Below are 27,084 nucleotides of genomic sequence, written 5' to 3' on the forward strand. Positions count from 1 at the left end.
GGAGACACAGAATCGGAAACAGGCTCCAGGCTCCGAGCCATCAGCCCAGAGCCTGACGCGGGGCTCGAACTCACGGACTGTGAGATCGTGACCTGGCTGAAGTCGGACGCTTAACCGACTGCGCCACCCAGGCGCCCCGAGTGTCCAACTCTTGATTTCAGCTCAGGTCATGGTCCCAGGGTTGTGGGATCGAGCCCCGCATTGGGCTCCATGCTGAGCGCAGAGCCTGCTTAAAATTCCTCTCTCCCTCTCTCCTGCTCTGCCCCCTCTGTCCTGCTTGCTTGTGTGTGCGCTCTCTCTCTCTCTCTAAAAAGAAATAAAGAGCTACAAGAGTGTGATCATCTACAATACTAGTTGATTTCGAGTTGGAAACATCTTGTAGGATCCTAACATCTTGTAGATCCTAAACATCTTGTAGGATGTATTAGTCTGGATTTCTGTCTTGTCAACTTGGTCACAAGGGTTCGTTGGCTCTTGTCCCTGGGAATAGTTGAAACCAGCTTTAGGTTGAGCTGGATTTGGGCATGGAGGATATCTTTATTTTCTCCCTCTCTTGGCTTTGCCTTTCTCTGGATTCGCTGGCTTCATTCTCACATGGGCACACAGATAACATCTGCAGCTCTAGACTTCCACCGTGTCTGCTTGGTGATTGAAGTAGCTGACTTGTCTTGGGGCAGCTGTGATATGTGGGACTTGGATCACACACCTATCTTTCAAAATGAGCCATAGTCACGTAGAGTCTTCTGTATTATGTGTCTATCCTTGGAGGCATGGGGCATGGAGACAGCCAAGGGGTCAGGACTGGCGGCACTCCAACCACCTAAATAAAACAGAATTGCATGACTTGGGGTAAGTGTGGTTCTGTAAAGCGATCTGGCAGACCAGAACCATGGGGCATCCCAGCTGATGGAAAGAGTTCATGCCCTGAAATACTATACTAATTTAGCAATCAGTGATGAGCTGTGGGTATTAACCCACAAAGATGCCTATGGTGCATTTGTAAGTGAGTAAGAGTAGGTATAGTAAGATCCAGTTTTGATTTTAGGATAAAAAAGTCATAAGTATAGGGGAAAAATCCACCAATGGTAGTTATTTCTAGGTGGTAAGGTGATGGATGGTATCTTTTTTTCTTACATCTTTTTCTATGGTTTACAGTAGAAAGTGTTACACAGAGGCTATGTCTCTGTCATAATCAGGAAAACCTAAATAGTCATTTCGATGAGGCCAAAACAAAACAAAAACTTCCCTATTACAGAAGTCCTGACAAGAATCAAGGTCAAAACTAAGAGTGGTGCAGAGGAGGAAGAGGGTTGAGATTTTTGAGCAAGTGAACATCATCAGGACTTGGTAAGGGCTGAGGGAGGAGCCCAGGGTGGGTCTGCAGTTTCTGCCCTTGGCGACCTGCTGGTGTGGGAGTCCTCAACGCTGAAGCACCAGCTGTGGTTAAAGGCCAGCACAGCAACTTTTAAAACGAATATTTGCACATTTTAGTGCAAGTGCTTAGGACTTAGTGGTGGAAAGACAGACTTCAGAGATGTAGGCACTGAAGGAAGGGTCGATTTGACTGAATGCAATTTTTTTAAGCTTATTTATTTGCAAGAGAGTGTGCTCACGCACACACATAAGTGGGCTAAGGGCGGAGAGAGAGAGAATCCCAAACAGATTCCCCAAACAGATTCAGCACCAAGCCCAATGTGGGGCTCAAACTAACAGACCAGGAGATCATGACTTGAGCTGAAATCAAGAGTTGGGTGCTTTAACCGACTGAGCCCCTGACCAAATAAAATTCTTGAATTAAATTTGAAATGAGGATGTTATTTATTATTGCTTAGTAGGAATAAATGCCTCATTTATTAAGTAGTTGGCAAACTGTGAGGGCAGAGACTCCTCTTGGTGTTGTCGTCTCTCAACACCTCGCATTTAACCTGGTTTTTTACAGAGTGCTCTAAAGTGGTTGTTGTTGAATGAATTATCAAGCTAACCTCCCCATAGTTCTTAGAAGAAATCATCGCTGTGATCTGCTTAGGAAGCCCATCAGGCTGATTTGTAATCATTTGTAAATAGGTGCTTCCAAAGTACTTAAAATAATGCTTTTCTTAAAAAAAGAAAATACTTGTTCTGAGTTATTTTAAGGCTACTGTTAATGTTTAGCAAATCCCCTTCTGTTTGTCACATGTAAAAAATCAGCTTGGTCCCACAAATATGTAGCATAAGTCACTCAAGAAACTGGGGTAATCTTAGACACATTTTTCCCCCTTGGGTCTTTTCGTGTGTACTTTGGTCTACCTTGTAGCATTATTTTCCTCAGAAGCATGTTTACCACTGTAGACAGAGCCCAGAAAATAAAATACTTGGACCACGAGGCTGTATGTTAAAATGTTTTAAGGAGCTTGAGCTCTGAGACCAGCTGGTGTGGCTCTGAATCCCAATGTGTAATTTCCTCGCGTGCAGACTTGGGTAGTTGAAGTATCTCCCCCCATTTTCTCATGTGTACAAACAAGTTAAAAGATTGTCATGAAGATGAAATGAAACAGTCACTGTAAAGCACTTAGCACAGGACACCGCACATAGACAGTACTCAAATCTTAGCCATTTAAAACAAAGTCACATTTGTTCACCACCTGGGATGAGTAATTTCCAAAAGTGCAGGATTTCCTGTATCCCACTTATGACGAAAAGTTTTTTTAACATTTATTTATTTGTGTGTGTGAGAGAGAGAGGGTGTGAGAGAGATAGAGTGCGAGGAGGGGAGGGGCGGAGAGAGAGGGAGACACAGAATCTGAAGCAGGCTCCAGGCTCTGAGCTGACAGCACAGAGCCCAGTGCGGGGCTCGAACCCACGGACCAGATCATGACCTGAGCTGAAGTCGGATGCTCAACCAACTGAGCCACCCCGGTGCCCCTATGATGAAATTTTTAAAATTTACCTTGACATGTAAATACTTTCTCTTTGAAACCCTCCCACCACAGCTAAATTCTCTATCCCCATCTTCAGGCAGAGCAAAAGACAAAGCTTGGGATGAAGTTGGATCTCCACAGAAAGGTCATTTCGGAGAGCTTCAGTCTCTCTTGATGACTTTTGACTTACTATTAACTGATTTTAGGAATATGTGTGTTGAGACCATGGCCCTCAGGGACGATGTCACCAGGCAGGTACCCAGCTGCTGGCCAGCTCCTTGGAAGGGAGCCACATCAGGGCCTGTGGCTACTTCTGAATCACTGCCTGGGCAGGTTGCAGCTGCATGACCCCTCCTGTACCCCTTGCCCGGTGTCCTGTGGCAGGTTCGGCGTTCCCTGGGAAGATTCATGGGAGGTCTGACCAGCGCCAGTGAAATGTGGCTGTGCCATTGATAGGTGCAGCCTTGAGTCTTCTCCACGGTCCTTACCAGCGCTTACAGGCTGCCCATCCCCAGCTAACACCTCCAGACTAGGGAGGGGAGTCGAAATAAAGTGTTGGCATGAAAACTCAGAGAAGAGCATGTCTCTGTAATTGTTCATACAATGTCAAAATTGATTTAGTACCAAATGACAGTTGTAAAGCAGTCGTAAAGAGTCCACCGTTTCTCACAAGTTTTTTATTTTTTTTTTTATTTTTTTTCAACGTTTTTTATTTATTTTTGGGACAGAGAGAGACAGAGCATGAACGGGGGAGGGGCAGAGAGAGAGGGAGACACAGAATCGGAAACAGGCTCCAGGCTCCGAGCCATCAGCCCAGAGCCTGACGCGGGGCTCGAACTCACGGACTGTGAGATCGTGACCTGGCTGAAGTCGGATGCTTAACCGACTGCGCCACCCAGGCGCCCCTCACAAGTTTTTTAAATAGGTTGTTGGCTCTCTCACCCTCACTGTTTAAGCCATAAGCTATGGGAGTTTTTGACGCAAAAGTACATACATGTATGAGTTATTCTTTTCTTTTTTGGGCTTTGATGATTTTATTTTTGACTCTACCTTAGTATGTTATATTTTTTCACCTTTTAAGTTGTTTCAGATGATAGATTCAAAATTCACCCTTTAAAGAAGTGCCCATATAGGGACTGGATAACTGAATTTCAGAGAAGATTACATAAAGCATGGAGGTTTAGTCACCGTATACATTTTCTGAAGGTAAAAAAGACAGACTCAAAGTTTAGACAGTTTTTATTTCAGAATTTTGACAGCTAGAAGTTTCACAAAGAGATGTTTTAAGCTGCATTACTGACCTTTTGAATGTGCTGTGCTCTCTTCCCCTCCCTCATCCTCCTTCAAAGCCCCTCACCAGCAGCTCCTCAAAGAGAAAGAAAAGGCAACCATTGCCCCTTGTTGACAGTAGAATTTATTCACTCATTTACTTTCCAGCCAACTGCAGCCGTTGCCGTCGCCTCTGGGCACTTGTTCAAGAACACAGAAATGAAATAACAGATTGGCCAGACCGAACACAACTCCCCAGTCACAACCCTATTATCTCCTCATTCTGTCACCCCCATTAGGCAGAAGCCTGGGAGACTAGATGGTGATAACACAGTATTTACGCAGCTCGTTCATGTCCACAGTTCACGGCTTTCCGCTGGCGTTCCCTCATTCGTCTGTGTGCGGGGCAGAGGAGAGTGAGGCCTGGGGCTTTAGGTTCCTAGGTCTTTGCACAGGCCTCCCCCTGCCCATTGTAAAGGGTTCCTGTGCAGGTCCCCTGCCTGGGAAAGAGCTCCTGCAGCCTGAGGAAACCGGAGTAAGACAAGGGGGCCAACCTGCTCCGTGTGCTTACCACCTCCCTGGGGAAGGAGTGTGATCAAAGCCATACGTACCCCGCATTGTGTGGATTTGTCTGAATATTAAGTGTCTCTCCATTTAGGGTATTTATAGCCGCTCTATTCAGGTCAGAATCAAGCAGAGCAGTTGCTTTATTTAATATTATGGGGCCTCTGCAGGGTCATTTCCTGAAAAACACATTTCTCTGGGCAGAATGTGTAGCAGAGGAGGGTCTCTGTTTCGACTACAGAGAATTGTTTTCTGATTGTTGCCTTCCAGTGAAATTCCTCTTAAAATGATAGGCACAAGAGACCAGTGTTGGAGGGAGGTGTGGGGTTGCTTCCCCACTGGATCAAGTGTTGAACTAGAGAAGTTTGAGAACTCATGTGAAAAGTGATCCAGAGGAAGATGCCTTGCTCTTCCAAGATAGTCTGTCTTGTAGACGAGACACTGCTCCTTGTGGTGGTTGGCTTCTCAGGGTGGCTTACATCCCAGTGAGTTTCACCTTTCTTTCTGTCTTCATTCCCTCCATCTGTTCAGTGTAGTTCCATAAGGACATCTCCCGTTAGTGAGTAATTCTTAGGGGAGGCGTTGATTGGTTTGGCCCCCAGCTCCCTTTTTACCCAGCTGGCATGAGATCACATGGCATGGGGCTGCCAATAGCGGCCTCACCCCTATGAGAACCCTTGATTCAACCCTGCTCTGGCCATTTGTCGGTGAAGCCAGGAAGGCAACATTTCTGTCGGGAGATAGCGGGCCTTGTGCTAAGGAAATAGGAAGGAGGAGAGCACACAGCAGAATGCTTTTCAGACAGATGTATTTTATAGGCGGGGGTGGCGGGAGAAGAAGGCAGGATTTGGTTCAGGTTAATCCATCCTGGAGAGAATTCTTATGTGAAGGTTCTGCTAGGAATATGTGGGAGTAGGTAATCCCCTGCCTCCCCCTTCCCAGGTTAAGAAATAGAACAGCGTAAAATGAAAACATCTAATTATGTGCAAGGTGGTTTATCTCAAATTTGTGATCATTGCTTCTTCTTGCTGATTAAATCCTAACTGCCCTGTCCTTTCCTTTCCACATCAGCTCATACCCCAGACAACAGCTTTCTGGGATTTGTGGTTGAGCAGCATCTAAACTCCAGCGATATCCACCACATTAACGAAATCAAAAGGCAGAACCAGTCCCTTGTGTATGGCAAAGTGGATAGCTTCTGGAAGGTGAGTCAGTCTGTGTGTGTGTGTCTCTCTCTCTGCCTCTGAAAAGAAGCTTGTTGGGTAATTTAATTTAACTTTGATCCAGGGAGTAATCAAGCCAAGTGCCCAGGGCTTAATGGGATCTGCTTAGAAGTGAACAAGACTATGCAAGGATTTGGCGGTTCAGCATGTGGGTATCTAATAAAGGCTGTATCTGCTCGTTTGCACAGTGGCTGCACAGAAAACCCCTCCACTCTTTGTTGGAAGTGACATGTTACAGCTTCTTTCACATCCTGTACTTGCTTCTGAAAGCGAGGGCCCTTCAAGGGCTGGATATCTTTCTGGAGCAAGGCATTGCACGGAGAGCTCCCGTACCAGGTGACTCTGCCTGTGCCTTTTGGGACATGGTGTGTGAAGCTAGAGCAGTGCTCTCTGCCTGGGGGAGCGCAGTGGTCTTCTTATGCCTTCTTAGCTGTGGGCAGCACCAACTACCTGGGAAGGGAAAACGCCTGCCAGGACTGACTACAGGCACTTTCCTCTGAGGGATCTCGGGCGAGGCCACATCCTTGGCTGTAGCCTGAGCCAAGTTTTCCAAAATCACTGGACTTGGGGAGCTCCTGGATGATTTCCAGAGTCCATCTGGGAGAGGTACAATAGGAGAGGAGCTGGACGAGAGTGTGATCTGTTGACATGACTTCCAAACCTTTTTATATGCAAAGTCTGCCTGTGTATGCCACTGCCATAATTTTGATTGAGGACATGTTTGTATAGGACACAACAGTCTCCAGAACTTCAAAACATGACTCTTCCTAAACATAAAAGCTATCACTTTCCCGGATGATCAGGGACTGTGGTCTCTTGTTGTGTCTCTTGTATTGAGGAAGTTGGAAATCTGACCACTGAGTGAGCACAAGTGGTGTATGGGGTAAAGAACTCCCTGCTGTTGATTTTCTGACCCTGTGTTCAGAAAAGGAAAAGCCTTGCTGTCCTCTCTTCAGTTCTGTGATGCTAATGATACCAAAGGGACAGTTAAATCAGCCTATTTCCAGGGAAACTGATTTAATTCCAGGTAACTGTCTTTGCTATAAACAACTAGAATTCTCCCTTAGTTTAGTGCTGTGATCCTCATCGGGGGACACTTTCACCCCCAAGGGACATTTGGCAGTGTCTGGAGACCATTTTGGTTGCCATGACTGAGGGAGGTGCCATTGGCTTCTAGGAGGTAGAGGTCAGGGATGCTGCTGACAGGGCACAGGACAGCCCCACAACAGAATTACCCGGCACAAAATATCAGCAGTGCTGAGGCTAAGAAACCTGAGCTGGTAAATAAGATTTATTTCTTACATCCATTATTTCTCATTTTCTCCTCTTGAGTAAAATAAAATCATGCAAGACTAAATGGTTATTTAAGACGTTCCCATGCACTTAGACATCTTTGCTTCCTTTGCATCAAAACCTGCCCTGTGTCAGCAGTTTTCAGCTGACTTTCAACCAAAGAGGTTAAAAAGGACACTTTGGGTGTTGTCATTCTCAGCTCAGTTGTGAAGTGAGTGAATCATGGCACTGGGTTTAGGAAGACATGGGCTCTTTAAAAAAAAGTGTCACTCCTTTCTCTCCTCCACACCTGCTCAAAGGAAATAGTTTGCATGTCTGTGTGAACTTGACCTTGCAATTATATCACTTCTGTTTTGGAACCAAGTGCAGCTTCCTTTTAGGTGCCTCTGGCAGTTTTTCAGTTTCCCTAGAAAAACAAAATAATACATTGGTTCTGAAAGCTTTTTGATCACCTTTTTTGGGATAAAGGAATATTTGACTCTGAAAGAATGATTTTGTTGATGCCAGTCAGAAACCCAGAAGTGTTAGCTGTGTTGGCCCAAGGGATTTGTGGCATGATTTGGAAATCCTTCTGAAACTCCACAAATGACCCAACCTTCCTCTTACTATGAGTCATCCAAGTATTAAAAATGGGTGAGTGGCAGTGTGTCTAAATTAGTCTTCGAATACCTCAAATCTGGGGTGTTAACTTCACTTTTATAGATTATTGCCCAGTACTCTTTCTTTTTAATGTTTATGTATTTTGAAGGGGGGCGAGGAGGGAGGGAGGCTGGTGGGTGGGTGGGAGCGAGGAGCGGTGGAGAGAGAATCCCAAGCAGGTCTATGCTGTCAGTGCAGAACCTGTCACAGGACTTGATCTCATGAACTATGAGATTATGACCTGAGCCGAAATCAAGAATCAGATGCTCAACCATCGAAGGCCACCGAGGCACCCCTATTGCCCAGTATTCTTGGATGAGAAAAGGCCCAAAAGATGAAAAATGTGGTGAGGTTTTTACATCACTTCAGGACATCTCAAACTTTTGAACACAATACAGTGCGTGAGAATTGTTACTTTTAACAAGACATCCCCGTCCTCATAGTGGCTAGTGAGTGTGCACAGAAAACAGATGTACCTTAAGTGTGATGTTAGTGCATCCACATTTCCAGGGTTGCATTCATCACTGCCTTTAGCCCACAGGAAGTATTATATATTGTTTTTCCTAATCCATGCCCAGTCTCTCCCCGCCCCCCCCAATCTCCTTTGTTTCTAATCTGTTTGGGCAGAGGGGTGACCTCTGTCCTGGGAGGCTGAGGATTTTAGGGGGGGCATGTGGGCAGGTACATGTTTGAAGTCGACCATCTCGGGATGTCCTCCTTCTCCCTCAGATTCTAAGACTCACTGAAATTCTGAATATATCTGCTGTGCCTTCAATCCTGTTGTATGTCCTCCCTTCTTTTGAGGGAATCTGCCTAGCTGCTGGGGCACTTGAGTGGGGGATGCCACCACATGCCTCCTCTGCCCTTGCCTCAATGGCTCAGTGAGTTGTCCTCTGACCCAAGGCAGCCCAGCACACTGGTGTTTGGCAGCCATGATTCTGGCTCAGAAAGCCAAGCTGGACCCAGGAGATTCTTCCCTTGGCATTGGAAAAAAGAGGGGACCATGAGCCGCACGGACAGGAATCAAAAGGACATGTCCAGAGTTGTGATCAGGCTGAGGCAGAAGCTTCCCAAGAGTGCAGTAATGAGGAAGTGGGACCGATTTGGAAACAGGATGCTGTTGAGAGAATGATGGAACAGAACCCCAGGGAAGAGAGGTACCACCCTGAGAGAGGTGGGGTGCTCTGGAGGAGCCAGGAAGGAAGAAGAACAGACAGAAACCACCCATGCAATGTGCAGAGAAAGAGAAAGTAGCTGCCAGAGTTCCTCAAAGCTTTTTTTTTTTTTTTTTTTGTAGATCATATATCCCTTTATCACACTCTGTTCCCTTGCAGTATCCTAAGGGGTTTCTGTTCCTTAGAGTCATATGTAGGATAGCTCCTAAATATTTGTCGTCCCTGCGTTGCAAATGCTTATGAAGAAACATAATTTGTTAAATATAGAGGCTAAGAAGGAGTGGGCTACCTCTTAAGCTCCCCCCAGTTCTGCCTGAAATTGATGGCAGACGGACCTGTGGTTTTACCCTGATGTTACAGTACATAGTAGAGAGGTGGGAGGGGACCTTGCTGCCAGAATGCCAAAGGCACCCACTTAGGAAGCATCACTAAGCAGCCAAGACCCTTAGCACCACATGAGACTGCTAACAGTTTAATCCCAAGTACAGATGTCTGTCTTAGCCCAGGAACCTATGGGTCTGAGTTCTTGATGTCTTCCTCTGGGGCATCCACTGATCAGTCTGATCACTGGCATCCACTAACACGTGCCTAGAAGTCTACCCAGTGTGGTGGCCAGATTCAAGGCCCCTCAACATCCTATTACCAAAGTCATTAGGAAATGAAAAATTGGTTGATTTTGTAAAAATAAGACATTCAAAACATTGTGGAAAGTAATATTAATTGCTGTCTTGCTTAGCTGTATTATTTATTTCCATATTTCTTTAAAAATCCTATCCTGAGGGGCGCCTAGGTGGCTTGGTCGGTTGAGCGTCTGACTTCAGCTCAGGTCATGATCTCACGGTCCGTGAGTTCGAGCCCCACGTCGGGCTCTGTGCTGACAGCTCAGAGCCTGGAGCCTGTTTCAGATTCTGTGTCTCCCTCTCTCTCTGCCCCTCCCCTGTTCATGCTCTGTCTCTCTCTGTCTCAAAAATAAATAAACATTAAAAAAAATTTAAAAAAAAATCCTATCCTGAGGGGCGCCTGGGTGGCTTGGTCGGTTAAGCGTCCGACTTCAGCTCAGGTCATGATCTCACGGTCCGTGAGTTCGAGCCCCACGTCGGGCTCTGTGCTGACAGCTCAGAGCCTGGAGCCTGCTTCAGATTCTGTGTCTCCCTCTCTCTCTGAACCTCCCCCATTCATGCTCTGTCTCTCTCTGTCTCAAAAATAAATAAAAATTAAAAAAAATAAAAAAATTAAAAAAAAAATAAAAATAGTATCCTGAGCCTAACTGAATCTTGTATTGATGATGCAGGGTCAGCATTTTACATAGTTGTGATCCCACCTTTGTGTTCTCATTACTTACCGATGTATCATTGCTGTGAAGGTAAATGTCTTAAAGGTCTTGCTTTGAGCACCTCAGGGGAATAAGCACAGCCTCTGAACAACCAGCCAGGGCAGCTTGTGAGGTGATTAACTGCTTTGAGCCTTAGGGTCCTGGTCTGTGAAATGGGTATGATAACACTACCACATAGAGCAGGGCTTCTGGGATGTACTCTTGCATATGAATCACCCAGCATCTTGTTAAAATGCGATTCAGACTCAGACCTTCAGGGCTGGGGCTGAGACCCCCAGGGGTGTTTCTCACAACCACCCAGGTGCTGTTGATGAAAATGCATTTCAGATAGCATGGCCTTAGGGGTGTTGGGGATTGTGTGAGGTCCCTGGCCCTGACTAGCTGGCCAACCAGTGAATAAATAATTCCTTTTTCCTCTTTCCTTTAGCTTTCCTGCTATATTTGTCAGGCTGCCAGCTGTCACGCTACTTCTCACTACTGTTAGCACCTGATTACAGTGACCTACTCACCCCCCCCACCCACCCAACCCACCCAGTCTCATTTCCCACTAGCACATTTGTGGAACCTGGCCCCTTAGAATGGGGTAAACCTGTGGTAGGCTGTGGGCCCTGAGAGGAAGTGAGAGGCGTGGTGTCATCTGCTGTCCTGCTTTGTAGCATCTGTGCCTGCTGGGCCGTATTGCATAGTGGTCAAGGACACAGGCTCGAGCCGGATCGCTGGGTTCAAGTTCTGCCTCTTGCATCAGCTGCTTGATCGGGAGCAAGTTCTTAACTTCACTTGGCCTCTTTTCTCAGAGGGATGATAACAGGATTTCTATAGCGATTAAATGACTTCATATTTGCAAAATGCTTGGAAGAGGGCTTGGCACACAATGAGTCCACACAGTGATATTATGAATAGCACTACTGGGCCAGATAGAAGACATAGAGGGAATTGATGGGAGTATAAGATGGAGAATAGAGCCTGTGAGGAACAGGTAAATACAAGCCTGTCCAAAGATATTCAGATTCCATTTTTTATAAATACTTTCTCATGTTTATTTATTTCTTTTGAGAGAGAGAAAGAGAGAGGGCACAAGCATGGGAGGGGCAGACAGAGAGAGAGAGAGGGAGAATCCGAAGCAGGCTCCATACTGTCAGTGCAGAGCCCAACGTGTGGTGTGATCTCCTGAACTGTGTGGTCACGACCGGAGCTGAATTCAAGAGCCAGACACTTAACTGACTGAGCCCCCACTTTCCAGTTTTTTTAAACTATATCAGTGGTTGGCAACCTCTGGCTCTGTAGCCAAATCTGGGCCTCTACCTATTTCTGTAAATAAAGTCTTACTGGAGCACAGCTACACCTGTTTGTTGTCTATGGCTGCTTTTGCACCCAAATGGCAGAGTGGTATAGCTGTGACAGAGACTCTATGACCAGCAAAGCCTAAAATACTTATTATCTGACACATTACAGGAAGTTTTCCAACCCTGAAACTACACCATGTCCCATGTAAACCAAGTCTCTCTTGGAGGACACATTTGGCTAACCGTCCTAGGCATGGATCTCATCAGATGTCTTTTTAGCTTATTCCAGGGGCTCTTGATCATGTTCTGTATGATTGAGGCTGATGGGTAAGCAGCACATGGAAAAACAAAGTGTCAATTTACCAAATTCCCTGTTACTCCATGACAAAGCCTCATTCCCTGAGCCCGGCATTTCTTAACAGGCATTTCACACAGTCTGCCGCTTATTGGATAACTGTCGCCTTGGTGGTGAAAGAGGATCTCAGCTTAGTGCAGGGTTAACATTTCTCTGAGCCCTCCATAGCCATCACTTAAGGAGGCACTCCCCGATTCCTCATGAGATGGTGAGACAGCAGCAACCCTCTTTCACCATCTTGGTTTATAGATGAGGAACTGATTCAAGGAGGAGGACGGACTTGGCTAAGGTCCTGCAGCACATGATGTGACAAGTCCAGAACCAAGATCAGGGCTCTCTCTGTCTCTCACCTCCCCTCTTGGGCACATGCCTCCTTTGCTTGAGGAGCTGTCCTGTGTCCCTCCCCTGGAAGGTGGTTCCATGTTGAGAGCAGGATTCAGAAGCCAGGAAGCAAGGTCCGCTTGAGTGGCTAACATGCACAGCAGGCGTCCTGGGCAGAGGCTGGTGTAACAGGTAAAACACTGCTCCTGGTTGCTCACTACACAAACGGGGAGGCCTGCGACGGCCCTTCAGCCAGTTTTGCAAAGAGTAAGTGATAGACCTTTGTGAGCAATTCAAATTATTACTAGCTCTGGACCCCCAGGGCCTGGCTTATCTGAGCCCTAGCCTGCTCAGCAGCAGCCAAATTCATCTAGTCCCCACTGAATTTGAAAAGCTTCTTTTTATCTAAACATCAACGACCATGTAGTTCTAAAGCATGGTCTAAGACAACACGTAGGCCCATAGCCAGAGGCCTAAGAAATTGGGCACTAGGCCATCTAGAAATGTGATGCAAGCTTTGCCTTCTCTGTCCCTAACTTCCTAGCTTTCTAACTTTGTTTTCTGTGCAGCAGCAGCTGCCAGAGTGATTATTTTATATATATATATTTTTAATGTATATTTTTGAGAGACAGAGAGCAAGTGGGGGAGGGGCAGAGAGAGAGGAAGACACAGAATCCAAAGCAGGCTCCAGGCTTTGAGCTGTAAGCGCAGAGCCCGACCCGGGGCTCGAACTCATGACCGTGAGATCATAACCTGAGACAAAGTCGGATGCTTAACCGACTGAGCCACCCAGGCGTTCCAAGAGTGATTGTTTTAAAAATATAAATGGCATTGTATTACTCCTCTTCTCAAAACCCTCCAGTGGCTTCATTTTAAACTTAGAGCACCTTACATTTATGGTGAAATGCCGTCTCTGTCAAATGGTTTAGTGAGGTTCTCTGCAAGCAAGCCGTGTCTGCTCTGCACCCACCCTCTCCCTCAGCTCCCCTAGGCTCTGGCTACATGGAGTCCCACACACCGCTCCCTTCCCCCCGAGGGGCACAGCTGCCGGCTGGAAGGGCTGGCTGCTGCCGGCTCTGGCTTGCCCCAGCCCTAGCCTCCAGGGGCCACCCTGTCACATGCACCCTCAACCAGATGTCATCCCCCCCACCTCTATCACAGCATCCTCTTCCTTCCTTTTAAACAATTTTAATCATTTTGTGATCATGTATTTCTTTTTCTGTCAACCTCTCCTGGTTAGACTCTAAACTCCTTGAGGGCAGAGCTCACTGATGGTGCTTTACCCAGCACAGTGCCTGGCACATAGTAGGTGCTTACTAACTACTGGATGAATGAATCCATCTCCTCTCAATTTCATCTAATTTATCTGATTTATCTGGGAATCTTCACATACGACTTGGAATGTGTTTCGCTCTGGGCATTGCCCTATGCTCTCTGGTCCCAGGGACACAGGAAGAAGGGATTTGAGGAAACGGAGTGGAGCTACATGGGTGCCGACTCTGCAGCCCCCACAGATGTGTCAGGAGGTTTTCAAAAACCCTGGTGACGTGAGCAGTGAAATGGCCTGGAAGGAGGACATTGCGCAGGGAGGCTGGGGGCCCGGCTCGGGGCCAGCTCGGCCGGCATCTCTGTGATTTGGGGGCAGGCACCCCCAAACGTATGCATGGAAGTCTTAGGGAAGAGGAATGAATTACTGATCCACACAACATGTGTGTACCTCAAATTAGTGCTGAGGGCAAGAACTAAACATCAAAAGAATCTACAAGGTTGATTCTGCCTATATAAAACTCTGGAAAATGCAGATTGACCTATAACGACAGAAAGCAGATGGGTAGTTGCCTGGGGAGGGGTGAGAGACAGGCGGGCTCATGTCCACTGTGGTTGATGATGGTGTGATGGGCTCACGGTAGATCTTTATGTCAGCACGTATCAAATCGTATGCTTTAAACATGCGTGGTTTCTTATATGCCCATTATACCTCCGTAGGGCTGTTAAGAATAAATCCATGTTGGCCAACAGTGACCTGTGGGACAAACCTGGCCTCTGGCCTGCAAACTAAAAATGGTGTTTTTACATTTTGAAAGTCATAAAAAGAAAAACCAAAAAAGCAAAAGAATATGTGACAGATCTTGTATGTTCCCACAAAGTATAAAATGTTTACTGGCTGTCCCTTTGCAGAGCAAGTTTGCTAACCCCTGAGTGAGAATAATAATTATTCCCCTATGTTCTTTGGAGCCCTGGGGACTAGCTACTATGGGAAGTCAGGGGGCAGCCTCATAGTGGCCCCACCTATCACAGCAGCTCTGATTTACCTGTGGCATAGGTTTGGATTCCCAGTAAGACTTCACTGGGGAAAGGGTTTAACTGCTTTAAACAGCCAAACATGTTGAAAGTCTCTAGACTAGTCAACTTCTGAGTCTGAGATAGAATCCCATTCTAAAAACTATATAATTATCTAGCTTACTAATTTGGTTGACTTGGGCTCAGTTTAAATTAATGCAAAATTGGAAATGGGAGTAGTTTGGAAAAATGCCATCTTATTTTGCAATAGGAATTAGCTGCTCTTAGTATATTGTTTTAATGAACCCCCAGGGACCTTTGTAATTAAAGAATGTATTGGAATCCTTGAAGCGAACACAGTTTTATAGGTAGGTTAAACCTTGTCCTGTTTGTTTTTTCTGAATTTTTTTTTTTTTTTTTGGCTAGACTTTTCTTCCCAGATAATGCAGAGATAAACCAGATAAATTTAAACCTACCTTGAGTTAAATGGGTATACGTTTTGAAATAATGAAATTGGAATCAATTCTATTGAGTTTGCTTGAAAATTAATGCAATCATGGTTCTTGCTAAAAAGGTATTCCAAAACATCCTTCTCTCTCCCCAGTTTTATTCCCCAAGCTTAGGTAGGAAAGATCCTCTGGGGGTATAAGCCTCTCTAGGGCAGACACTCAGCCATCCTCATTCACTTGTGCATTGTTTCCTCTCTGGCTCAGTTTCTGGCACATGTTAAAGTGCAGTCAAATCACATAGCCTTTCTGCCAAGTTGAAGTACAAGCTTGGAGTTGGGGGGAAGGGAACAGAAAAGAGAAACCAAATGCAAAGAGAAATATCTGAAACAAACCATTGGCTTTTAAGTTCTAAGGACTATGGTGTAGGTGACTTAAGGATTGTTCAAAAACAGTGTTGGTTGCGTGCTAACTGTAACCGAACCCCGGGTGCTATCCGCTGTAAGCACATCATTGTGCGGTAAGCAAATGAGTGCAGGTTTGAACATCACATTGGGAACTCAGAGAAACCGTGGGCAGCCTTTTTTCCTGTCTCATCAGCTTTGTGGTCTGTTGTTTCTGTTGCCTGTTTCAGCAAGCTTTTTGCTCTCATCTTAAACCCATTGAGGTTTCCTTGTCCACTGGCAGAGAGAACATATTCTCCTTGTCGTACTTCTGTTTCAGCCCAGAAACACTGATTAGAGACAGTCTAGAGCAGTTGGAGGAGCCTTGGATGGAAGAGCAGGCACCCAGATTCTAATTTCAGCCACACCACTCCCTGGCCGTGCCTCCTTGCAGTTCATTAGCCCTTGGGTCTTGCTTTCCTCATCTGTAAAATGAGGCAGAGGACTGAATGTTCTCTTGTTTTGCTCCCTAGAGTTCTTGTGATTCTATAATCTAAACTCTTTCTTGGCCTTCTCTAATTCCTTCAAGAGCAAGGGCACAGAGAAGATGGCCTACAGGACAACTTTATGGGCCATCAGAAATAGGGCACAGGGATGATAATTGGGCCAGGCCAGGCACAGAGTCCATAAAACCAACTGTCCAAGAAAAGGATGAGGTTGCTGTGACTTAGCGTCCATGTGTGTAAAAGAGATTTAAGGGATTAGTTGACAGTAAGCTCATGTGAGTCAACAGTGTGGGAAGCTGCCAAGAATTGATAATGGACCTTCAGTTGAGGCATAACATGTAGAATGAAGGGCCAGTAGTTCCCATCCATTTGAGGGCACCTAGCATACTCCAGTTCCTGGTAATGCTCAGGGTATGTTGGGGCACTTCTTTCCTCTGCTGGGTGAGGCTGGCAGTGCTACAAGCATGAACTGCAGGGCTAGACTGGTGGGGCTCCATCCTGGCTCTACACCGATGAGCTTGTGATTGCAGGCAAGTGCCTTAATCTTCCTATGCTTCTGTTGTCTAATCTATAAAATGAGTGGTAATAATAGCACCTACTGGAGGGTCCCTATGAAGATCACATGAGTTAATAAATGTAAAACTGTTAGTTTTATAGTTCTATAATGCTTGGTATTCATTAATGTCTGTTAGTTTTTGCTGTTACTAATATTATTATCTAGGCAAATTAGAACTTTTGGGTTGAAAGGAGTAAAATGTGGGGGGACTCAGAGCCTACTATATGTAGGCTGATGGAAGAAATGACATGTCTGGCCAAGAAAAAAAGGCTTCACTGAGGCGGGTGGGTGGGTGAGGACTCCAAAGGGATGGCAAACAAATTAGGAATCAGATTGTCCTGAATGACCTTCTGAAGGGTGGGAAGTGGACTGCTAGTGAACCTTCTGAGCTTTCAGAGAATAACGGAGGAAGCTTAACTCAACTGTCAGCTCCATCCAAAGATGAGGTGAGCCACCTGAGAAGCCATAACCCCCTGTCATTGTTGGCTGAAGGGACACTGGCAAGGCTTTGAGAGAGGTATCCCTAATTCCAGTAGGACATTGGACTGCCGAAATTGTACCAGTGACTCAGAGGTTCTGTGTTTGTAGAATTCAGGTGGAAAAGGGTAGGAAGACGAGGGACAGGAAGGAACACTCCAAGGAGGAAGAATTTATTCATGGGCTGACACTATCGAGAAAACATGCTGGGGAGGGGGGCATCTGGGGGGCTCAGTCTGTTAATCATCCAACTCTTGGTTTCGACTCAGGTCGTGGTCTCAGTTCATGAGTTTGAGCCCTGCATTGGGCTCTGTGCTGACAGTGTGGAGCCTGCTTGGGATTCTCTCTTTGCCTCTCCCCTGCTCGCTCTCTATCTCTTTCTCTCTCAAAATAAATAAATAAACATTTAAAAAAAAAAAAAAAGGAAAGAAAGAAAACATGTTGGTCAGTTGACTGCTCTTTTGTGAAGGCCCAGCTGTATGCCTAAAGTAACAGATACAGCCTCAGACCCCACAGACCAGTTTTAACTCACAGACATTTTTCTTTAACCAGTATAATATTTTTTAAATTGGGGAAGTTTTCCACTTGGGAGAGTTCATCTGAAAAGCCAGAAGTCCGAGCTTCTCTTGACAATGCAGATGGTGTGGCAAATTGGACTCTTAATTCCTCACATGCCAAACATTGGCTGGAGCTTAGTGGTGGCTGCACCAACATATAGGTTAGGGGTTGTTCTGGAGATGACAGTCCTTCCAGGGCCTTCTCTAACCCCTGTGTTTGGCCCTCAGAGGTATTTGAATATTTGACCTTGTACTGGGGAGGCAAGGGAGAAGATACTTTTGTCTAGTTCTCTCAGAGAATAGGTTTCCTCTGAAGAAGGTAAAGTTTGAGAAGGAACTTTGAATGCAATCCTGAATTCCATGTTTCATCCAGGCCAAATCATCTCTTGAATGGCCTGTTCAGAAGTCTGGCAGTTTTTGAGGCATGAGGGTGGGCCAAGCAGAAGACCAAGTTCCTTTTTCCCCTCACACAGCTCCAGCAGGAACCATAGGTTCTTAAAATCTTTGTTAGACTCAGAGACTTTTCTTTCTTTTTCAGAGCCCATCCCATGAGCACTTTCCAGTCAGCAGCCCAGCTCTAATAGGAGCTTCCAGAGCTGCCTCTGACAGGTTACCTTGTGGTTGAAACTAAGTTTTTTCTTAAGTTTTTTCTTTGGGTTGGCAGTGAGGGGGTGGAGGTTGGCATTGTTTAGGGAAAATGCATGGCTGGAAACTCTGTACCTAGTACCTGGAACCTGTTAGGTCATTGCTCTTGCATAATGTAATAAAGTCTTCAGGTTTCTTTCCACCTATGAATGGAGACCTCTCTTTAGAACTCCACTGACAGATCCCCCCATAGCTGCAGTTGGAAACCATAACTCTGTGTTAAGTCCATGCAGACACCTGGTGTGTTCTTTGGCATAGCATTGATTTATTGGGTGTTTTTGTTTTTTTTTTCCTACTGAAATGATTTCTAATCTATGTTCCAGGGAATGGCCCAAAAGCTTAAGTTGGTTCTCATAATCTAGGTCAATGGTAAACAAATTTGCCCTATGTTAAATTCCACCTGGGAATTTGTTAAATACCCAGATGCCAGGGACTCCCCTCCAGCTAGTCTAATCAGAATCTCCAGGGAATTGTATGTTCAACAAATGTTCCAGGTGATTTCTTTAAGAAGGCAAGTTTGGGAAACACTGTGCCAGCTAGTCACCCATTTTCCTACAACAGAAAAATTCTACTTGCTTCCTTTCCACACACGGTGCACGGCTGCCGTGTGGTCAACAACCACCTCACACTGTGAGCAATGCTTACGCCCTTGTTTTACGAGGCTGAATCCTGAGTCTGGGCCCTTGATTCCTAGGGCAGCACACCAGCCTCATGGCCCGTCCCCCACAGATCCGCCTTTTTATTTCCATGGTAATAGCAAGTCCCCTAAATAAATCCATGCAAGGGTACAGTCAGCTGACAGAGGTTCTCAGGAATGCTTGCCTTTTAGCTCAGTCACTCCTATGACACTTTGCAGAAATGGGAGTGGCTACAGAGCACTTGCACATAGACGCACGTATCAGTTTCACAGGTGATAAAGTCTGAGAGATGGTTAGGAGAACCAAACCCACCTTAAGGTATGGAGGAGTGATAGTCTTGATGTCATTCCTTGGACCGCAACATTTATACTTTAGAAAAGTCACTGATGGTCCAAAGGTTTGGATGATGAATGGGAGAATTTTAGGCCTTGTCTCAGGTGGCTGGGGAGGCGTTTGAGGGGCCTCAGGGTGGAGAGTAGTTTCCTTGGTGCCCCTCGTGAGAACCGCCAGCAGTTGCCTACTCTGTCAGAGACTGGCAATCCTCCCAGAGGCATAAACAGCTGAGTGCGAATGAGTGCAGCTGTGAGAAGAAAACATATAAAAGTATCATGGGTGAAAAGAGGCCCCTTGTGCTCAGCAGAGGGTCTCCTCCAAAAGCCAGGACTGGCTTGGGTAGCAGGAGGCTGAGGCAGCCAGCGAACATCCTGAGGGTGGGGTGCTTCTGGAAGGTTCCAAAGCACTGCCTGCCTGCTCTAATTGTGCTGGGATGAGTTCATTTGTAACTCTTAGTAAACACAGCTGTTGTGGTTGTAATTTGCCTCAAGGCTTTTTACTATTACTCCAACCCTAACAGTTTGGCAGCCGATCTGGGAACAATGGTGATTAGGGGATGGGGAAAGAAGTTGCTGTCTGAGAACCAGAGGGAGAAGAGCAATGGCTGTCCGTGGACAGAAGCCACTAAGCGAGTCCAAGTGTGTGAAAGCGCACACTGTGGACAGGGGGACAGCATCCAGGTGGTGACCAAAGGGCCTTAGGTGGCCAAATGGTGAATAGCATGGGGAGAAGTCCAAGAACCCGTGCAGCATGGCAATATTGTTCATTCAAACAAGAAAGGGTTAAGACTGTGCTTGGAAGGAGAGACCTAATCCTGTGAACTTAGGGCAGTCTGAGAGTCCCAGCTTTCTGAATGTGATTGGGCACAGATGTGTAAGAATAACTGAAATGATGTATCGATGATGTTATTTTCCCCCTATTGGACACTGTTAAAGCACAGCGTATAGGAAAACTGTTTTGGATGAGAATTCTAGGTATAGTCTGAACTCTTCCAAAGGCAGAGTTGCAGCTTGAGGGGACATACCTATACCCAGCCATGCCAGGCAGCAGTGGTTGGGCCAGGGGGGCAGAGATGCATTGTTGGATCCTGAGATACTGAGGACCAGGGCAAAACTATGGGGGGGGGTGGGTAGGGGCGGGTGGGGTTCCCACACACCTCCTTGCAGCTTCTCAGCCCGACTGAAGTTGTTCAGTCCCAGGGGACTTGAGAGATTGCCAAGGATGCTGCCACCCTCCCAACTCAAGGAAGGCTGCCTAGGGAGGAGAGGAACTTGGATGTCTTCATTCTTTCTTTGGTTCAGGATTGAAAGTCCCGGGGCTGTCCCAGCTTCATCCTGGGAGAATAAAGTTCATTCCCCATGAGCACTGCTGGGGAGCAGTTCAGACATACCTGAGAAAAGGATGCTTTTAAATGAGTTCCCTGTGGTCTTTACATCAACCCTTGTTTGGAAGCTTAGCATAGAGAGCAAACTCGTGGCTGTAGAAAGAAATCAGAAATTGGATTTCTGGTTGTTCTTGGGAGAGAAAAGCAAAGTAGCAGTATTGTTTTAGAAGGAAATAGAGAAGCAACTGAAAAATCTGGGAATGTGGATTCAAATAGTCCAGTTGAAGGCAGTTTGACCTCTTTCTGCTGCTGTCTGCACTGCCATGGAGAAAAGGTATGTGGCTGCTAGTGTGAGATGGCCCCCAGGTAGTTTCCCATTCCCACTGGAATTCTTGAGAAATAATTTTTGGTAGAAGCTTAAACCATGGAATTTACACTGTGGAACCTGCTACCTCACTGAAGAGTCCTGTCATTGAGACCTTAAAACAGGTCCTGCAAGGACAGAGCTTGTCGATAGAGTTTTATCTGAAAAATACAGAGTGGGAGCATATTTCACCTTGTGGGGTGTTTGTTGGAAACATCATCCACCATTGTATTATACAAAGAGGTAATATAACATTGAGACACAGTGATAAACCAATTTAGAAAAAAATTATAAATGTACTGTGTGTGCTTCTAAAATCATATTTAGTGTCTATATACAATTTCATACTTAAATAAAAATCATATAAGCAGCATATGCTCATAAAATCTGGCTGTGCAGCCCCAAGTACTGAGAGTCCATCTGTACTCAAGATAAGTCAGGACTCCCCCTCAGGAATCCTGGTCCAGCCTCTAGGGACTGTGGAGCTCCAGGGAACACTGGAGTTATCTCTGCTCATTTGGAATGTTTACAGCTGGCTGGCCTTTGCTTCTCCCTTCCCTGATTCTATTTCTGACTGGATAGAGCCCCTTGGGGAAGTGACGATGGTAACTGCCAATATTTGAGCACTTCCTGTGTGCCAGGCATGATCCTCGAAACAACGCGGTCAAGTCAACACTGGTATTAACCCCATTTTCAAGTGAGGCACAGAGGCAGGTGGAGGTGAAGGTCTCCCAGGCAGTAAATGGCTGAGTCAAGCTTTGAGTTGAAGTGGCATATACTGTAGCCAGTCCTCTCTATGGCCTCCTAAGGAATGGGCTCTGTCTCTCTGTGGCAACTTCTTCTTTCTCGTACATGTCTCCTCAAATCTCAAGAGGCCGAATTAAATCCATGATGGCATAGGACACATTTCGACAAATAGTTCTGTAGGATTCTTAGTGGGAGAGCTAGTGAAACTGAATGGGTGAGACTTCTTTGCCTTTGTCTCAAATCTAAAGACTTTTATAATAATATAATACAATAATAAAAATCTGGCCATTTTTATTATTTGTAACGATTTGTTGTAATGACTCTTGTCATCTAGGACCAGTTAGGAACCTACTTGTATATCAGGACTTGCAGAGACATGTCTGCCCTCTGGGAGCTTGGTCAGAGACAGAAGTACTGATCTGGCCATGTGAAAAATAGGGGAATTTGAAAAATTAAATCAAACACTAGGTGGTAGAGTACCATGTGATTTTGAAGGATAAGTCAAGAGTCTGCTGACAAAACTCACAAGACATAAGTTCTGGTCCACGTGCTCTTGGTTTGGGGGAATCCACCTCATTTCCTTAATTAAGTTCCAACAGGCATCTCCTAGTGGAAGAGGGAAGAGAGGGCCAGTGGTTATGGTTGGTGGGAGGCAAAGGGCCTATGAAGCCTTGACCTCTGTCCTTCTCCGTCCAGGCTGCTGAGGGGTGTTGACTGCAGAATAGGAGTGTGTAGAGCTACCCCATAGACTTGTCCACCGTAAAAGCCCAGAGGACACCATTCCCATTGCACAGAATGGAGTAAAACAGGGTACACCCCTGTCATTCCAGACCAATTAGTGATCATTCCAGGTCGTCAGAGCCTGCTAAGATTTGGCCAGGCCTCCAGATGGTGCTAGCATACTTGCCGGGAGTAATGCCAGACAGGCAGGAGCTTCCCAGCAGCCCTATGGGACAGCACAGCTACTGCATTTTCCCAGGAGGAAATCAGGGTCTGGGAGACACGGATTTCACGCCCCCTGCCAAAGAGAAGCTGTGCCTAGTCTAAAGGCCTCCTTTTTCCTTTTTTCCTCTATTTCCTCCCTTCCCCCTCCTTTTTACTTTTCCCTTCTTTCCTCTCCTCCCCCTCCCTTCTTCTCTCTTTTCCTTCTCCCTTCCCTTTTCTCTTCCCATTTAAAATAAAATTTGTTTCATTGGCTAGAAGTGATGTAGATCATTGGCTGCAGTTGATGGAAAGAATTATCCTAAATTAGTGTCTCTGTTTTTTGTTCCTCGGAACTCCACAATGATATTTTTGTGGAGTTGGCATTTGGGTCATTTAAACCAGTGGCAATTTGAGGGGTGCCTCGGTGGCTCAGTTGGTTAAGCATCCTGACTTCAGCTCAGGTCATGATCCCTCAGCTCGTGAGTTCCAGCCCCGCATCAGGCTCTATGCTGACAGCTCAGAGCCTGGAGCCTGCTTCGGATTCTGTGTCTCCCTCGCTCTCTGCCCCTCTCCCACTTACACTCTGTCTCTCTCTCTAAAAAATAAACATTTAAAAAAATTAAAAAAAAAAACAAAAAACACTGGCAGTTTGAGTAATAACTCGGAGAGGCAAAGGTGTGGCTGCTTTTGCAGACAAATCCCTCACCACTTGGACCACAGGGTAATTCCTCCTCAGGCACCTCTAAGCACAGAGTGCCACCTAATCTGGAAGAACCTTGTTGGTGAGCCATGGGTAGGAGGCAAAGGATCCCTCCTCCTTACCCAGTACCCTATTGGATGCAGCTGGAACTGCCAGGCCTTCTTCCATTCTTCACCTGAGGCCAGGATCCAAAACAATACATGAGTTTTGCTTACTTACATCTTGTGAGAATGTACTAGCTCTTGGAGGATCATAATGCAAGGGTTGCGCCTCCCAACCTGAAACTCAGTTGGCCCACAGGGTAGGTGTTTCTACCGATGCCATCCAACGTGTGACGACCTCCGTAGACCTGGACAGATCCCAGCTCTGACCAAATCACATCAGTGCCTCAACCATGTGCTTACCCTTCAGATGGGCTCAGAGCACCTGTTATGCCTGAAATAAGAGTCAGACAAGAGATACTTGTGAAAATACTTATTAAACTATCCCAAGCTGGACAGCATGCCCATGAACTTCTCCCTTGGATCCACCAGAAGTGCATTCAGCTGAAATGAGCAAAATGCCTCACCAACAGGGATCAAACAGGGCTTACCCCTCTCACATAACAAGGTCTTGATGTCAGCAGCCTGGGGTAGGGGCAGCTTGTCCACATTAGAATCACTAAAGACCCAGACCTCTTCTGTCCTTCTGCTTTGTCATCCTTATTAGCACATTGGCCTACTGCCTTCTGCTCACAGAGACTGCTGCAGCTCCAAGCAAGTATCGTATCTGTGGTCAGAGCAGAACAAAGGGTGAAGGGGCCGGAGCTGGCTATGTCTGTTCTTTTTATTAAGAAACAGAAGCTTCCCGGGGCACCTGTGTGGCTCAGTCGGTTGAGTGTCCGACTTGCTCCCATCATGATCTCACAGTTCATGAGTTCAAGCCCCACGTCAGGCTCTGTGCTAACAAAGCAGAGCCTGCTTGGGATTCACTGTCTCCCTCTCTATCTTCCCCTCCCCCATTTGTGTGTACACTCATGCTCTCTCCCTTTCTCTCTCTCTCTCTCTCTCTCAAAAATAAATAAACATTAAAAAAAAAAAAAAAAAGGCACAGAAGCTTGCCCTGGTCATCTTTCCAGTATATTTCTCATCATTCATCCTGGGTCACATGGCCATCCTTGGTCACAGGGGAGGCAGGGAAAGTGGAGGAGGGTACAATTGTGATTGGCTTAGCAATCAGATTCATTGTTCCTCAAGAGTGTTCAGATTCATATAACAAGGTAGAAGGGAAGGGAAATGGATTTTGTGTGTATGGCACATTCGCTTACCCCTTTCTCTTTCATCAAAACCAACAGTTGGGATAGCAGAGCACATCAGAGACAGTATTGGTAGAGACAAAGTCAAAAGCCTGTGTCCTCCCAGGGCTCTGGCTTCCTTAGCTGACGTGACTTGGTTTTTCAAGGGATCCTACCATCAAAACTGGTAACTTTTTTCATAGGTTGGTCCTTTCTCCTCAACTGGTTTCTCTGCACCTCTTTCTAGATCAGACCTGCTGCCAACTTCTCTTGTACAGAGAACAAACTAATGCTCACACTGGCCCTATCACCAGGTGTGTGTCCAGGCAGGTTCCTCAGGCTTAATTCTAGCAGTCTTCAACAAAATCCATGTGGTTTCTACACCCAGCATGTGCCTAGCCACTTTTCCTAGCCCTCCACTCTCTGCCAGATGCTGGCTTAGTGCTGCTCACCTCCAAATTCATCCTTTCTAACTGCTCTGTGAAAACGAATCTGGGCCCTAGAAATATTTTTCCTTTGCAGCTGGCAGTAGAGGGTGCTGGAAAGACATTGCAGAAGGAAAAGGATTTTTGTGCCTGGTTCTCTAGTGGCCCCTACAGCCCCCAAGTCCTGCAGCCATGGAGGGGACATGGGGACCATGAGGATGGGCCAGAGTGTGTGAGCTCAGAGCTTATCAGCTGGGACACAGAGCCTGTGGCAAGGTTGCAAAAAATTTTTTTTTAGTATATCATCTCTGTCTCTCTCTAATTTACCCCTACCACAGTCAGATTTAACAGGCTGTCCAGTCATATAAGTATAGAAAACCCTAGAGGCAGGATGTAGCAATTAAGAGCATGGGCTTTAGAGATAGATCAGGATTCATTTCCAGGCTCTACCACTTACTCTCTATGTGCACTTCTACCCAACACCTCACTAATCTGAGCCTTAGTGTTCCCAGCTGTAAAATGGGGGTAGTAGGTACTGACCCACAGGGTTATCTGGAATGCTTGAGGTCATTGTCACCAATGAACATATGTACTATAGGGCTGGGCACATAGTAATCTCTCCATAGATACTCAATAGCCGTGGCTATTGTGGAGGCACCCCGGCTCTCAGTGGGTGGTTGGCCTGGATAATTCCTTAGTGCTCACCACTTTGCATCCTGGCTGTAGTGGATGGGCACCTGGCTGCAGGCCCTCTGCCTTGCCTCATCCACGTATCTGCTGTCCCCTCTTTCTCTTCTCTGTTCTTACCTCTCTCTCCTGCTCTTCTTTGTTCTAATGCTTCTCTCAGTTCTTTCTCCCTATATTTAAGCTTCTGCTGTAATGAATTAACAATGTTGGATGAAACAATTTAGAAATATTTGCTTAGGGCTTTGCAGAAACACATGTGCGTTTGTTCTGAATATTTTATTCTCTTGTGATGACGCGCTAGTATTACTTGTCTCCAGGGTCCCGTGTTCCCTTCTAGTTTTGTTCTTTCAGAAATGAGATAAGAAGGAAGCATGATTCTGGCCGTGACCCAGAAGACAGATGAGTCACGGCTCAGGAAGAGACACAAAGGTCCCGGTGTAAGCGGTTTCTTGTCCTTGTGGGGAAACATCTGTAACTTTCGAGGGCTCCCCTTCACCAGCTGGATATGGAGTTCAAAGAATTAAATTTCATGCAGGCAAACCAGCAGACAGCGACAGTCCCCTGGCACCTGGAACCCAGAAAAAGTGGCTGTGTAGGCGAGTGCTGCCTCTGATGTGGCCGGGACTTCCACAAGCCAGCGGCTGGGGCCACGCTGTGGCTTCCTGATGGCAGGCACCCAGAGGTCCCATTCACATGGTGAATCCTCACTGCCTGGCCAGGCCCTGGACACAGGAGTAACAAAGTAATATTTGAAGAGAGTGAAATGTGAACATGTGGACCGGTGGACCCAGAGAAGTGTGCTGTTGATTCCGTTAATAATAGCAGCTCTAGCCTTTTTCAGGGAAAGAAAAAGAAAAAAAAAAAGAGTGGTTGGCATCCTGGAGCCGTGTTCCCATGGCGAAGGGATTAGGCCATGGGTTCTGGAGTTGGTCCTGACTCCATCAGTTGCCCCCTGGCCCTGGATACATTTTAACCTCCACGGACCCAGCTTTGTCCTCTGGAAAAACAAGAATGACATTGACAGTGCTTGGGTCATAGGGCTGTAGAGATGAAATAAGGAAGGTCAAAGAGGGCTTAATTTAGTGTCTGCCACATAGTAAGTTCTCAAGGAAGGTTTGCGGCAGCTTCCTCTCCCTTAAGTCAAGGAAGGTGTCACTCAGATTCTTAGAGCTAAGAAAGGGATTAAGAGATCATTTTCTGGTCCGCTGTTTCTCAAACCTCTTTACCCACCAACTTTTTTAAACTTCATCAGGAAATAGGGATCATAGTACACATCTCACGGGCTTTGGGGCAGGAGTAAGCTAGAAATATACATGCAGTGTGGTTCCTGGCATATGGTAAATGTGCAATAAATGGTAGCTATTATCTTACTACATCTTATTATTCAGCACCAAATCCTTATTGTCTGTGATTGCACTTCAGTTAGAAAACAGCTTTATGCCATTACAAAGCAGGTGAACTTTTCCC

At 46.1% G+C, this 27,084-nt stretch overlaps 1 protein-coding gene across 3 annotated transcripts in view; it reads left to right on the forward strand.

The window, feature by feature from the left end:
- The window catches only part of MGAT5 (alpha-1,6-mannosylglycoprotein 6-beta-N-acetylglucosaminyltransferase), a 335,910-nt gene that overhangs the window by 240,525 nt on the left and 68,301 nt on the right, over window positions 1-27,084 (forward strand). For all 3 annotated transcript variants that reach the window (XM_030326467.1, XM_030326469.1, XM_030326468.1), the window contains one exon: window positions 5,802-5,935. In XM_030326467.1, the coding sequence (XP_030182327.1) occupies window positions 5,802-5,935 (134 nt within the window). The remainder of the gene's footprint in view (window positions 1-5,801; window positions 5,936-27,084) is intronic.

This window comes from Lynx canadensis, chromosome C1 (assembly GCF_007474595.2).
Source record: "Lynx canadensis isolate LIC74 chromosome C1, mLynCan4.pri.v2, whole genome shotgun sequence".
Lineage (NCBI taxonomy): Eukaryota > Metazoa > Chordata > Mammalia > Carnivora > Felidae > Lynx > Lynx canadensis.